The 14,697-nt window shown below is 40.2% G+C and overlaps 1 protein-coding gene across 2 annotated transcripts in view; it reads right to left on the reverse strand.

Annotated features, from left to right (window-relative positions):
* SLC9A7 (solute carrier family 9 member A7) overlaps positions 1-14,697 on the reverse strand; it is a 69,047-nt gene that overhangs the window by 7,764 nt on the left and 46,586 nt on the right. Inside the window, exons 13-15 of one of the 2 annotated variants that reach the window (XM_058019011.1) lie at positions 10,287-10,346; positions 5,715-5,778; positions 2,869-2,951 (exon numbers count right to left, since the gene is read on the reverse strand). In XM_058019011.1, the coding sequence (XP_057874994.1) occupies positions 2,869-2,951; positions 5,715-5,778; positions 10,287-10,346 (207 nt within the window). The remainder of the gene's footprint in view (positions 1-2,868; positions 2,952-5,714; positions 5,779-10,286; positions 10,347-14,697) is intronic. The other variant, XM_058019012.1, reaches the window with a different exon arrangement.

Raw genomic sequence — 14,697 nt, forward strand, 5'->3', positions numbered from 1 at the left:
ATGGTGTCAAGGTTGCAAGCTATAGGCAGCAAGCTGACATTCCTGCATGGCGCAATATAGGGAGACACAGAAATTCTGTTCATTCAACATCCTCAAAGCAATATAGCCACTTGATCTGCTGGTTACTGAGCCAGAGGTGCAACCAGAGGTATTACCCTGGCAATGCTCACAGACATTTCTGCTGTGCACGAATATTTACCACGTGGAGCGAGACAGGCAAAGGGAAAACTGTATGAACCATCTACCACAGTGTCAAAGGAAAGCAGTGCTACCTAGATGACACTGAGGGCACATGGGCATGGGACAGGAAAGTGTCTTTACCCCTATTTTATGGTCTGTGCACTGATAAATCCACACTTTTCACATGAATACTCCACACTGATGATTTGCCTGAAAAAAATACCCAAGAGTCAAAATATGTGTTTCTGTTAAAAAGCAGAATGTTGATCTTGACTAGCACATGAATCAATCAATTTTATTTTAAATTCAAATATATAAGTTGCAGGTATTCTAGTTACTTTCTTAGGCCTCTCAGCACAAAGAGGATCAAGTCCATTTGGAAATACAACCGTTTTCCTCCCAACCCATTAAGATGCTTAGGGTAAAGAGAGGGTTAAAAGGGGGCTGTTTTAGGAGAGAGCTATCCCTTCCCTTTAGCAGAGCCTGGCATAGCTGTTTACTCCAGCAGAGTAATGTTTCCTCCTTTCCTCTTTCCCTAAGAGCGTGGTTACACCCATTCCTGGAAAGAAGCAAGCCCTGCCCTTGCTCTAACCCAGGCTCCATCCTGCCCTGTGCCAGACAGGCAGCAACTCAGCCATGAAAAAACAAGCCCCGTTGAAGACATCTGCTGCTTCATCAAAGATGCACTTTTCTCCATGTTTAACAGTTGTGGGTGAACCCAGGGAACAGCCACAACATGAAGTGAACTCTGCATTCCACAGGAGTGAAGTTCCCACTCACCCATGTGTACAGAGCTCTGCAGGCAATAGTGAGTTCTGGAGCACACTTTTCTGTCACTTACATATTTTTCAAGTTAAGCTCTCTTGCAAAGAGTGAATTGTGAGACAATATGCCTTTCTACCCAGAAACAAAGTGAATGCACCAGCAAAAAAAACCCCCAAACATTTAGCCATGGATATAGAGGTGGCAATTCTAAAGATCATCCCATCTGTACCAATGCTTGTCTGAATGCCTCCTTCCAACAGAAGGAGCAGACTTGTACTTCTACATACAGTAAGACAGTTCTGCCTCTCAATGTCAGTTTCCTTGGCACAAACTTCACAGAAACTTTTAACTTTTCCAAAGTATTGCTAGTCACTATTGGAAAAAGAAAGGGAATGCACTGTCAGGACCCTTTAAGTTTCTGCGAAGCAGGTAGTTATGCTGTAATCTTCTCCAGGCACTCCCCCCGCCTTTGCTGCAGCTGCTAGGGAGGGACTGTTCTCTCTGCAAGCATCAGCTGAGGGAAGTCAGCATTGCCAACTACTCCTTTCATCAGGCACATCCCTTTTGTAAAGGCAGGGGAAGAGGAGAGCTCTGCTTCCTTCTTAAAAAGACAAAAAAGAAGCAGTCAGCCACAGCCAGATCCGTTCATGATTTTAACACCAAAGTCTCTCTGTTGGTTTTTTTGGTTTGCTTTTTTTTTTATATAATAAAAATTGACCTTGAGGCACTTTGAGCCCAGTCACCAGATTTTGAAGCGTTAACTTGGAATTACAAACATTTATGAATATTTAAAATAGCACATACACTCCCTTCTGTGCCTTGGGTCAGTACTACTGCATCTGAAAGCGTTGGTCACAAACAGATTTTATCCCAAAGATGCAAGTGCTATTAGACCCAAACATTTTCAACCTGTTAGCTAGGTTTGCCTGGGTGTGAAAGCCTTCTGCACAAGGCATAGAAGGAAACTACCATGCTCCAACCAGCCCAGCAATCTCTCATCAGTCAAAGGCATTGACACCAGGGAAAAGACTCACATGGAAGCTACAAGAACATTAAGGCCCTATCTCTGGTCAGTGTGTATATTTAGCTGCCCCAGTAATTACTAAGTATTGAAATTTCTCTGGGTTTCTAGGTGTGACTTGCCATGGCCACAAAATTATCTTTGCATTTTCTGCTAAGTGACTCTAAGCTGTTAAGGAGGAACAGCTGTGACATACTTATTGTGTCATAATTAATATTATACTGATTAAGTTAAGTAGATTAAAAAAACCCCAAAACCATAAGCATGAAATACAGGACAGCTACACAAAAGTTTCTCAGAATCTTAAACAAGGTGATCTAAGCAGTATAATAATAGCTTCAGAAAGGTTGTACAGTACTGTATACACTCAGAGACACTCTGCTTTAATACCCATAGCACCTTCTGGATATACTTAAGGAGATCAGCTGGATCTCATGTAGATTTTTAGTTCCAGAACTTCCTCTTTAGGAATCAACCACAGATTTTGGGACTTCATCACAAAAGCAGATGGCTCTGCAGAGCAAAGAGTTGAGGCTTAGATATGTACAATGAACTGGAAACCTACTTTGTATTATTAGCATCATTGAAAATAAGCACAGATTAATAGAACAAATCAGAAGACCTGAAATAGTTAATTGTCTGTCTCATTGTTTAGGTAGGTACTTCCTCTCTGGCTGGTTTCTGTCCTCCAGCAAGTGTCACACACGCTGCATTAGGGAAATGAAAGGTCTGACTGCTGAGCCAGTGAATTCAAGCTTCAGTTCTGTGTCTTGAGCCTGTCAAATACTTGAGAGAGTCAAACAGGAGAAAGATCAAGTGCTTAGGGCTACATATGGGTACATGGAAAGCAAAAAAGTGATCATTTCATGCCTGGAAACTAAGCTGTGTTTTCAAAAGGATACTTATGATCAAAGCTGTACCACAGCCTGAAGAGCCAAGCGCTTTCCTGCTTCGTCCTGTTCCTTCGCGCAGAATCTTGGCCATCCTAAAAGTAAGATAAAAACATTTTCAATTACTTCAGGCAGAAAAACGCAGAACTATACACTCCAATAATTCATAATGTAACGGTCTGTCAAAAAAAGAGGCCAAATTCAATATGTACTTGAAATGCAGAAGAAAGCTGTTTAGAGACTTGCTTGTACTGAGTTTACTTTCCCTAGAAAGACCAGAAACGACTGCAGAGAACCAGCCTGTCTTCACTGCACTCATGTTACTTTAACAACTCCTCTGCCACCAAGTTCCCTGGAACCCAAAACCTTATCTCACTGTTAGTCTAGTAACAGATAGAGAATTAACTTCCAAACTGACAAATAAGCCTTGTGATAGTCCAAGACTGATTCCTATTCATTGCTTGCTTGGCTTCCTTAATTCTAGGTCTAGATCTAACTCTAGGTTTGATGGTTTTTTCTTAAGCATGATGCTTCTTTGGAAAAACAAGGGAAATTACAGTATCTGATAAATTCTCAGAAACCTGATGAAATACATCACATTTAAAAGAAATGTTCTTAACAGAGAATCCATATAAAGATTACAATTGAGGGAGGTCATGCAAATCTCAGAAATGCTGGATCAACCTTGAAAGGGCTAACAGAGTTAAATATAATCTCTTAAGTTAAATATAATCTCTTAACTAACAGTGCTGCAAATCATCACACCAGCTGCTCTGCAGCTGCATTTGTTTTTACTTTTGTTACTGTTTAGGGTTTGAGTGTTTTGCTTTGTGTTTTTGTTTTGTTGTTTGTTGTTTGGATGGGGGGGAGGGGGTTGTTTGTGGCCAGAGGCCAGAGTTAAACACAGGAAAACAAATGAATGCCTTGTATGAATCATCTTCCAAACTACTGGAAAAGAACAAGACAGGATTACACTGTGTACTTCTGACCTGCAAAAAGCCACGATCCACCAAGAGTTAAACCTAAAACATTTTCACTCCCTCCCCTTCCCAAATGATATATTTTCTTTAACTGTGACATACTGCTAATCTTGGCTTGGTGAGAGAAAGATGAATCCAAAGGGAACTGACTAATGAACTACATTAGCAACGCAATGCACAGCCAAAGAGGGAAACAAATGGGTAAGTTCTTTATGTTTGCATGGGAAAAAGCAAACATGATATTTCCACAGCAGACACTGAATGAGAACAGAATACCCATGTTCTGTTCCCATTACAGCAATTCCTCAGTTACTGAGGACAAGCTCAATCTGAACTGGCCAAAGCCATCTTTCCACGGTACCACTTCCTAACCTTGGTTATGTGCAATAACTGTGGCCTTCACTGTAAAAGCTCTTTTGAGGCCTGGACTTCTGGTTACTTCCAGATGGTTACAAATCAAAGTTCACCCTTACTTGTAGCCAGCTCCACTATTTCAGCATCTATTTTGTGTGCTGGACTAGACTTTCACAAAGAACATAAAGATGTCAAGTAAAGTGTCTGAAATGAGAGAGGTGCTTCCTGAGCAAGTATCTTTTACCTGTACAACATGCACCAGGAAAAGAAATTAAAGGATTGGGGAAAAAAAAAAAAACAACAACCACCAAAACCCCCACAACCAACCAACAAGAAAAAAACCAAAACAAACAAAAAAGCCCACAAAAAAACCCCCAAACCCAAACAAACAACAATAAAACCCCACCAAAAACAAAACAAACAAAAGAGCCCACAAAAAAACTGCCAAAAAACCCCAAATCCCAACAACAAAAATCCACCAAAAAAACCAACCAAAAAAACAAAACAAAACAAAACCACCAAAATACCCAAACAAAACCCAAGGCAGGAGAAGCCACTATGAAAAAAGCTAATCCCAAATACATTAATCTATCTCTGACAAGCGTGAACACCAGCATCATCATACAACACTTGTTCCCTAAGCATCCTCCAGATCCAAAGTTGCCTTGCTCAAGTAGGTTCCTACAAAAGCAAACAGCTGTGCTGCTGATCTATCAGTGTCAAGCAGAACTCTGGAAGAGTGGAAACTAAGATCTGGACAGAGGAAACTCCCTTAGTTAAGCCTGAGGAATTTTTGAGTTGTTTTGGTTTTTTCCAGACCTTTCGTTCCTCCGTTGAATCAACTCTAGTTTATAGATGAGCAAAACTGCAAATTCTGCTATGAGCAACATTCTTCCAATGATCTATGCCAATAGCATATTTCAGGGGAAAAAAAGGTCAACTCTTGGGTTGGTACTGATGCATGGAAAGCTTCCCTGAAGATTCACAGCCACAGTTTGCTGAATACAAATGGCAATTTGCCCGTGCTCCTTCACTCAGGTGATGGGTAGTCCAGGCAGGATCCAGCTGGCATGTGGTTTGGTATACAAGAGTCAAAATCAGATTAGCAAACTTAATCTTGGATCCTAACCAAGCCCAAGGGCTAAAACTTGGTATCAGTTAAGGAAGAGGAGCCAAGAGTATTACCTCTGAACTGAGAAGAACTATTTGTGCAGTAGCATGCTAAGAGCAAGCATGTTGGGTAGGTGGGGGAAGAGGAAAGTGCATTGTTATACAGTGTATTAGTAGATTTGGGGAGGTCTGTGATGCCCCACATATACACAAAAATGTGACCATGACAGCATTACACCCAAAATCACTGAATGTCTTTCAGTGGGCATTACTTGAATGTTACAAAGCAAAATCCCCTACTGACTTGCCAGCTAGGACAGAAAGGTTTTACCCATGCATACAACTTCTGCAGTTTTCTATTTTCTTAGTTATAAAATAAGATCAGCCTAATAGAGAAGTTATGTAATTACTTACTCCTTGTAAGACTTGAAAGCTGTCATTAGTAGGTGGAGGATCCTGATCTGGGTCAACTCCAACCCTACAGAAACATTAGGAAAACAAAGCAAGTGGTGTTACTGAGAGTTGCAAATGCTGTAAGTTTGGCAGAATGCATTTTAAAAGCACTTTAAGCGTCCAGCAAAGCTGCATCAGAGAAGTTATAAGAATAGATTGAGGAAGAGCTGTCCATTACTCATCTGCAGTTACACAGTTATAAATGAGATATGTTTGCACTCAAGAAACTGCTTTAACTCAGCATTAACTTCTACTGCTTACCTTTGTTGCCAATTTTTTTAGAACAATAGAAAATACTATTTTTGCCTTAAAAAGTGGATGGCATCCTCTTCAGTGGAGAGTATCCCTTATATCCAGCAGGAAGAAAACAGAAACTAAGGATTAAGCCCAGCCTAAATATTTCCCCAGCAAATAGCTGCCAGATAAATCTGTGAATGACTGTAATACAAGATTTTAAGAAGACACACACACTCCATGTTTTAAAGCACTATGGGAAGCAAAAAAAAAAAAAAAATTCTGAAAGGTCACAACATTAATTTGCTGCAAGTTTCATTCACTTAACACAGCCAGAGTGGACTAGCATGTGGCCTGTAGTCCAGCCTCCCATCTTAGTGAGGAAGGGTTTGTGTAATGAGGGGGTTGACAGATAATATGTTAAGAAGAAACTGTCTACTCACTTTTGAATAGTTAGAAAGCATCTTATTGTCGAATCATCCTTGCAAATAGGGCTCCTATCCAAGATTGGCATTTAATCCTTGTAATTATGATCAGTGTTTCTGGTCTGGTTTGGGGGTACACTGGACTTGTCTATTTTATACCCTATTCATGTCCTGATCTCTGTCATTTCCTGTAGAACCTAAACCTCCAATCTTAAAAGCCAGATAAGATTCTCAGTCTCAAATGTGTTGTGTTTTATTCCCACCATGCCACATAGTAAGTGTGGGGAAACACATGTGACAGCCATTTCAGACAATAAGATTTTGTTAACATTGTCACCTCTACTCTTTTGGAAGGGACTGAGCTGGTTTGGTGCAATGTCCTTGTTACTTAGACTTTTTGTCAGCTAATCATTTTATAGCCATGGTGTTTATGCAGCAGCCCAAGAATCACCAGAAGCCAAGAGAACCTTGCTGGTTCCATATCATTGGTTGGTCCCAGGGACATCATGCTTAGATCAAATAAAAAGAGAACACTTTCAAATAGCTTCCAGGGCAGCATCTTTGATAGAACAATGGAAGAAAAGTTTTAAGCCATCCTTGTGGACTCACAGCCATCTCAAGGCCTCACATGAATTAATGTAGTTCAGAGAAAATCCAGAAGGCTGCTCTGCAGCAGCCTCATATAAAACTAGTGCTGACACAGTCCTTTGCTTGGATTTCTTTCTTCTTTTCTAAGCATCTTGTTCTTTCCTCATTACTTCCTTTTTCCATATATAGAGTCATCTCAAACTTTAGGCACATTTGGCCTGCAAATTCTTGGCACTGACCAGCCTCTGAAAACCAGAACTGAAAACTTCACCGGCTTAGGAGAACACTGGATAGACAGATTGAGTACTGGATTGTAACACATGCTAAAATAAAACACCACACACAAGAGCTCTAAGAGCTCACAAGGACTGAGGTGTTACTGCCTTGGCTATCACTGCACAAGAACAGCTTTTGGCAGGGAAACTGGGTTCTAATGCAGAAAGCTGACAAACAACATCAGGAAACCAACTCAGTAAAGAAATATATGTATATACAAAAGAGTATGCATTCCTTCATAAGCACACATGAAAATAAAAGAAAAATACTTGTGGCTTTCCAAACTGCACATGGGGGAAGGTTCAATGTGCTGTGCAAAGCAACCAGGCTCAGGTTGGCTGCATAGCTGACACTGTGAATGGGGAGTTCAAGAATTTTGTTCCAAAAGATGAACATAGCTCGCATTCCCCAAATAGTTTTTACTCCCTGGGCCACCTATTCACTTCACAGTACATAAGAAAACCAAACAATTCAGCATCTCAGCTTTTACTTGACTTACAAGGTTGTGCACTTGTTTTGAGAATTTTAACTGCCCTTAGGCAGGGGAATGGGGCTTAATGGAAGACCAAAACAGGATAAAAACACTGTTCAGTGAAAAGTCATAGTATATCACAGATCAGAAATTTGGGTTCACTGTTGTGCTGAAGAGGCAAAAAAACCTTTTCTATAGTAAAATGGTTCAAATTTTAGGGAAAAAAATCATACCACAAATGTTCCTTTCAATATTGAAATAGTATATCCACACAGACTTGTCCATTTAACCTTTTTCCAAAGTTATTCTTGAAATGAATGTGTATTTTGAATATTTATACATAATTATTTTCCATAAATCACACTTTAAAAAGAAAAAAATTACTCTCAAAGTCTGTTCTTCAGTTCAGAGATTAACACCAAATACATTTCCATTTTGAATTCTCTCAATTACTTTTTGTATCTTTCAAACAATATGCTTTTATCCTCTATTCTAGCATCAACTGTATAGGAAGCTTAACTTTTTGGTAGCAAGCCTGCCTTTTTAAGTTTCAAGGATAAATACTATTATCTCATGACAAGCATAATTTTTTTTTTTTTTGCAGGCCCAGCCTGCAACTAGAATTCTAAGGAAGTATCACTTTTATCACCTGAAACAAAACAATACCAAAAACCAGTTGAGTCTGTCCCAACCTCCTTTACAGTGAAAAGAAGCACAGAAAGCACTCAGTTACTTCATCTTTGCTTAACTACTTCAATAATTAAAAGTACAAGTTAGGCTGATGCATGTTGTCTTCAACATTGATTTTCTTCTTATGCTGAAGAAAAAAAATCCATTTCATATGCTTAATATATTTTAAAAGCTTCCTGTCAATTACATGTGCTGCAAAGGTCAATATCAGCTCTCATTTATTGAACCTGCTTTATAAATTAAACTGTTATTGGATGGATTTACACAGATCCCCTCCCAGAGGTCGGAGGCACAGGGAGGGCAGCCTTGCTCAAGGCTTATGGGGATTCCCAAGGCTGTACAGATAGTAACTCTTAAAAAGGAGGTTTCAGATGAAGAATATGAGCAGTCTTTCAGCTGTAACAATGAATATATGTTTCAAAATCGGTGAAAAATCCATTTATTTCCCCCATTGGAATAACTTTGGTATCTGATAGACACCTTGTTCCTTCAGTACAGAAATTACTAGTAAGTAAAATTCAGACACCTTTATTTCAGCCTTGGGAAGGCCATTAGAATCTGTAGACAAGTGTATGCTATAGTAAAATTATTCCAATTTAAAGGTATTTCTTCACTCCTCCCTAATGAAAGCGTCTTTTTAAGGCAAAAGAGGCTTTTCATGCCTTAAGATCTCTGTAACAGCAAAGGGACTAGTCTTGAGCTCCTAATGCCAACACCAAACACAGCATTTCTGCCCTTAACTGACTCCTGGACTTCTTGGTCTTTATCCTACAGCTACAACTCCAGCACCACATGTAGGAGAGGAGCTACTCAGATTTGATCTCTCAAAGCATTAAGCTCATGTATAATTCAGTAATTTAAACAGTGTGGGAGAAAGTGGTTCACACACAAAACTGAGCTAAGTGGATGGAAATGAATGGTAAAAAGGCATACAGAACTACATCAAGTTCTCTGCTGCATCATCTTTAAATGGGTGGAATGATTTCTTCTGATACTTCAGAAACTTTTCCAGGGCCCTACAACACATGGATGACAAGTTACTGAAATAGCAGGCATTATGAGATTTAGCATGTGTAGTTACTACAGCCAAGAGTGACTGTAATAGATAATAGTTCTCAGATTGTCTGTACAAACTAACACATTGCATCTCTGGCACATCTAGTGGTTTGCTGCAAACAGTCAAGTGAGACAAGGTACATGAAAACCTTTCATTGCCCCATCCCAAAGGACTTTCTTTGCATAAATATTTTGTATGTTTTTATAAGCACACACACACACATACACATTGCCTATAGATGTCAGTTTGAGATTTATCTTATTTTAAATTCTCTCTCTAACCATTTATCTGTTCTAAAAACACCATACCAGAATCCTAGTCTTCTCTAGTTGATATCTCTCTGTTTTTAAAAATATATCCCCAAAAAGGCTGGGCTAAATCACTTTTGAAGTTCCTTCCAACCTAAAGAGTTACACAAAATAATCTCAAGCAATGCTTAAGAATGCCTTTGTGATTAAAGATCATAAGATCAAATCCATTATTTGATCTTATAATCTTTTTCAGCTCTCAAGTTTTCCAAGGTCAGAGATTCGAGTTTGGCTTTATTAAATATCTATACAGAGTGAAAGAATGTGTTTTATAGTTTCATTTTTTGGACATGATGCGTGATCCACATTCTCACAGCTCAGAATAAGTGAATAGACTCAGAGTTGAGGAACATCTCTAGTACTCTCAGAAAAGAAGCAGCAGCAGCATGCCCCAGTATAGAAAAAGAGCAAACACTCAATGTTACAAAGATGAAAAGAGCCAAGCACCAGGTTAATGTGGTATCAAGGAAAGCACAGTGTCACCTGAAATACAGCCAGTGGCTTTCACTCATCTCTTCCACCGATGGAACATGGTCACCAACTCTGGTACAGTACAAGAATGCAATGTGAGTAACAAAATGCTCATGAGATGGGGGCTCTACAGAGCTCTTAGCAAAACAAAGCAAACCAACAAAAAAAAAATTCCATACCCAATCAAAAAAGACAAAACATACATGAAAAACAATGGCAGAGCAATGACAAAGTGACCAAAAACCAAAAATTAGCAATAGCAGTAACTTGTGATTGACATATCCAGTAATATTCTTCATACATTCAGATCCCAGCTGGCAACTGCAATAATCTGTGTTAATGACAGACTACATCCCCCAGAAAACCAGATTCAGTAGCTCTCTTTGGTGCTGCACACAGACAGAGCCAACCTAAGACAATTCCTACCACTTCAGACCTGCACATGGTCTGAAAGAGAGAGACATCACAGGAAGTGATCATGGGAAGCTGTACGTGTGTGAGAGGGGTCACCAGTACTGCCTGGTTCCAGAGCACTCCAAATCAACGGGTAACAAGCCCTAAATCACTCCACTGCTTGAACTAAAAATTGATTATCAGTTTTTGATTTAATCTCCAGTCATAGCAGAGTCTGGTTTTACTCACTGCTTTGCCTTTTTCAGTTCTGTTTCTGGGGGTTCTTTTAGGTGCAAATGAAAGCAGGTTTGGTTTCCAGTATTTTTCACATACATTCCTTAGCAGCCTGTGGGGGTTTTCCCCCCCCATATTTTCCCATGAAGGCATGTGTCATGAACTATATATTGCTTATGTGAAATAAAAGCCCAGATGATCAGAAATCCACAGAGACCTCACTTCAGAAAAAGCAGGTGTACACACCCTGGTTGCAGGCTGACATCTTGACTAACCAAATATTTAAGGTCATAGCTTGTGATACAAAAAGCATGTACTCATCTAATCCTTGAATATTGAGGCAAATACCAGACTTGAGACAGCTTTGATTTGGATTCCAGGTTCAATAGCTCTTTTCCCAGGCCAACATACACTCCAGGTCAGAGTACTCTGTTCCCCAAGGCCATCACAGAGATGGTTCTGCATGTACAGCAAAAACTAAAATTAAAAACTGCCCAATAACTTCCCTTCTATGACTTCTTTCTCTTTCCTGTATCTTTGCCAAGTTAGTATACTAAAGTTTTCCCAGATGTCTGTAATGAGTACAGCATTTTTGGAAAATTTTAGCTATTTTTGAAGAGTTCAACAGTTTCTCAGAAGATGGCTGAGAAAGAAGAGAACTCCCACCACCATGTTAAAAAAAATTAAAACCCAGTTCCAAAAAAACTCTGGAATTAGGAGAAGTTGTCTCAGGTTGTTCATAGGATGCCTTTGGGTATTTGTTTACTTCACCTAACCAAGACAAAGTCATTGTCTGGCCAAGGTTTGCCAGAGCTTGGCAGTTCAACTCATGTCATCTATGTGCTCTAGATGTGTCTCACCCAACTCCCACAGTGTCTTCCCCACACTTTTCCTCTGTGATCTGAATTGCTGTGTTTCAGAGAATGAGAAGAGAGAAAAGGAAACATCTCCCATGCTCACTTCCAGAGGAACAGGTGATCTCTTTCCTGCTAAGGGAAAAGCCCAGGGGGTGAGGCTGGAGGCTGCACTGCCCCACTGTTAAGGGAGATTCAAGAGTGATGATGAAAAACTAGAGACTGGGAAAGGAGGAAGAACAGAAAAACTAGGGAAAGGCAGGTGGAAGAAACAGTACAGAAAGAGATGGGCAAGGAAAAACTCATGACAGAGGGCAGGGGACAGCCCCTGTGTCTGTGCATCTGCCCTCAGGGCAGCAGAGAGTGGCTGAAGGCAGTGAAGGATAGAATGGAGAATAACCACCAAGCCAGCACTTTTACCACCATCCCAGTTAGCTGGATGAGAGCTAATGTTTCCATATTTCTTTTTAAGTTTCCTCTTTCACAAAAAAAAAAAATCACTAAATAGAAAGTTCATTAAAGATTGTATAAGCAAAGTCAGAGACATAAGGCACTAAATAGCTACGTTGGCATTGTCTGCGCAGGCTGTAGCTTTTATGGTAAAAAGAAATTTAAATTAAAGTGTGAGGTACAATGCTTTGAGATTTATAAAAAGGTTTCTAAGTATAACTGAAATCACTTCATTAAAATAAGCAATAACTTCTGTATTTGCAGCAGGTTATGAAGAAGAGGAAGACACTATTCCATGTGTTGCTTCATTGAACATGAAAAGAACCAGGTCACTAACCCCTAATCAAAAGTGGAAAACACATTGTTTTGCAATACAAATGCTAGGAGTTCCCTTTTTTTCCTGTGACAGACAAATGAAACAAGAAGTCAGCTATTTTTTTGAAAAGAGGAATTTTGCCAGTGGTTTTGATTTACACAGCTTTCAACTTTGCTGAAACTGTTAAAGCTTCAGCCAGGAAATTGTTTCTTTGTTTAGGTCTTAAAGGATGAGACTATATTTTTAATATCTAGGTCGTGCTTTAGTTTCTAAGAAAAAAAAAATCTACTACTAAGAAAATGTAACTGTTTACCACTCAACTATTGGATGTGCCTCACTGATAGTCAGCCAAGGAGCTCTAACACATGATATCATGACTTTAACTCCAGTTTCTGGTGATGGTTTTTAATTTTCTCAGCATCAAGTAGCAGAAATCAAAAGCATCTCAAGATCCTCTTATTTTTCTACTCAGATTTTGTAGTTGTGACCTCACTTTTCCAACCAGTTAAGCAGTAAACTGAAGTTAAGCCTCTGCTACAAACCATAGGTTCTTTGCTTAGCTGTATATAAAAGCCTGGTCAGTGGTCCCTGGTAATCTACCCTATATGAAAAAAAATCTACTACTAAGAATGCTGCTCATCAAATATCTGAAATTTTCAGAACACCAAGAAGAAGCAGAGGGTATTTTTTGCCTATTTTCCTCCTTATACTGCTTTTTACTGTACCAAAGATTAATTTTCATGTTCACTTCTCTACCCTTTAACTGCTTTTAATATTTAGTATCATGGGAGGGAGGGGACCAACAGTAAGTAAAGAACCAAGCACACATCCCAAACACTACACAGCTAATGGTGTGGCCAGAAGGCGTGTGCCTCTTCCTCCAAGCCACAGCCCAGCAATTCTGGATGCCTGTGCAGGCATTTCCCCTTGCATGCACACAGCTGCTTCCCCATGAGCTCAGAGCACCAGGCCAGGCTGACACTCCTGGCTGGAGTCAGTGCCCTGGTACAGCTCTGCTTAAGTAATACAGGCACCACCTTAAATAATCCCCTTTGGTTTTCATGTCTGTCCTGGCTCCCCTGACTTGCCCAGACATGGCCTTTTATTTGCCTCCACACCGAGGAAAGGCCAACTACTTCATGAGGATTTGGTAATGGCTGATTAGCCTGCCTGCCTTCCTTCCCTCCTGGTACAATGGGTATGACTTCACATCAGAACTGGACTCTTAGGAGCCCCCCAAAATCCTGACATTTAAGTCCAACATACACATGGCATAAATTTTCTACATCCCTTCACTTCATCTAGGAAGCAAACCATCTTTTATCTTATAACCTCTTTTCTGCTAAATAATCCTGTGTGCGCCCACAACTCATTTCCAGCCTCTGGCAATTGAATTTAATGGGCAAGTACCAAGGCTCAGCAGGCACCCTAGGGACAAGTTACCTACTGCTCAGCCTTGGGACTGCATCAGCACTGTGCACTGCTGCTGAGTGAGGCACTGGGACAGCCCTGGGACAGCCCTGGGACAGCTTCATCTCCTCCTGATTACCCCTTCCACTGAGTAGAAGGGGAAGGAAAAGAGATAACTGGCATAATTTAAAAATTCATCTGGAAAACAATTTATCCCACTTTTAAAAAAATCTGTAAAATCAGGATTACTTTTTTTTTTTCCCCAGCAGAAAGTGTTCTAATCACTGAGGGTACCTCACCGGCACCGAGTTTCTTTCTCGATCAACTGCACACGGCCGCCACCTCCTGGCACAAATCTGATTTATTGCGGTCCCAGAAGGTGCAGGCTGCATCTCTGGCAGGCCAGTGCCTACCGAGCCAGCTGTAAAAATGCTTCCTATGTAGAGCTCCCTTGTTAAAGGTGTTATCCTTCCTTTGACAGGAAAGTTAAGCCTTTATTTTCTGTCAACCACGCCAAAAAAGTGACAGCTAAAATTACTGCTTACTTGCAAGCATGGGTAAACTTCCCCCTAAAACTACAGCAAAACACTCAAAATTATGCTTCAGTCAGCTACCTTTTGGTAGTTACTTCTCTAGGAATACCACCATAGCCTTTACAGCTGTTCTGCCTTGTTGGTCACACTAATGACTTTTGCAAGCCTAGCCACCTCGAGGGATAAGCCTGGAATGGATATAGGGTTTGTGCTCTCTGCCTGCAGGACCAGCT

This window comes from Melospiza georgiana, chromosome 2 (genome assembly GCF_028018845.1).
Source record: "Melospiza georgiana isolate bMelGeo1 chromosome 2, bMelGeo1.pri, whole genome shotgun sequence".
In the NCBI taxonomy this organism is placed as follows: Eukaryota; Metazoa; Chordata; class Aves; order Passeriformes; family Passerellidae; genus Melospiza; species Melospiza georgiana.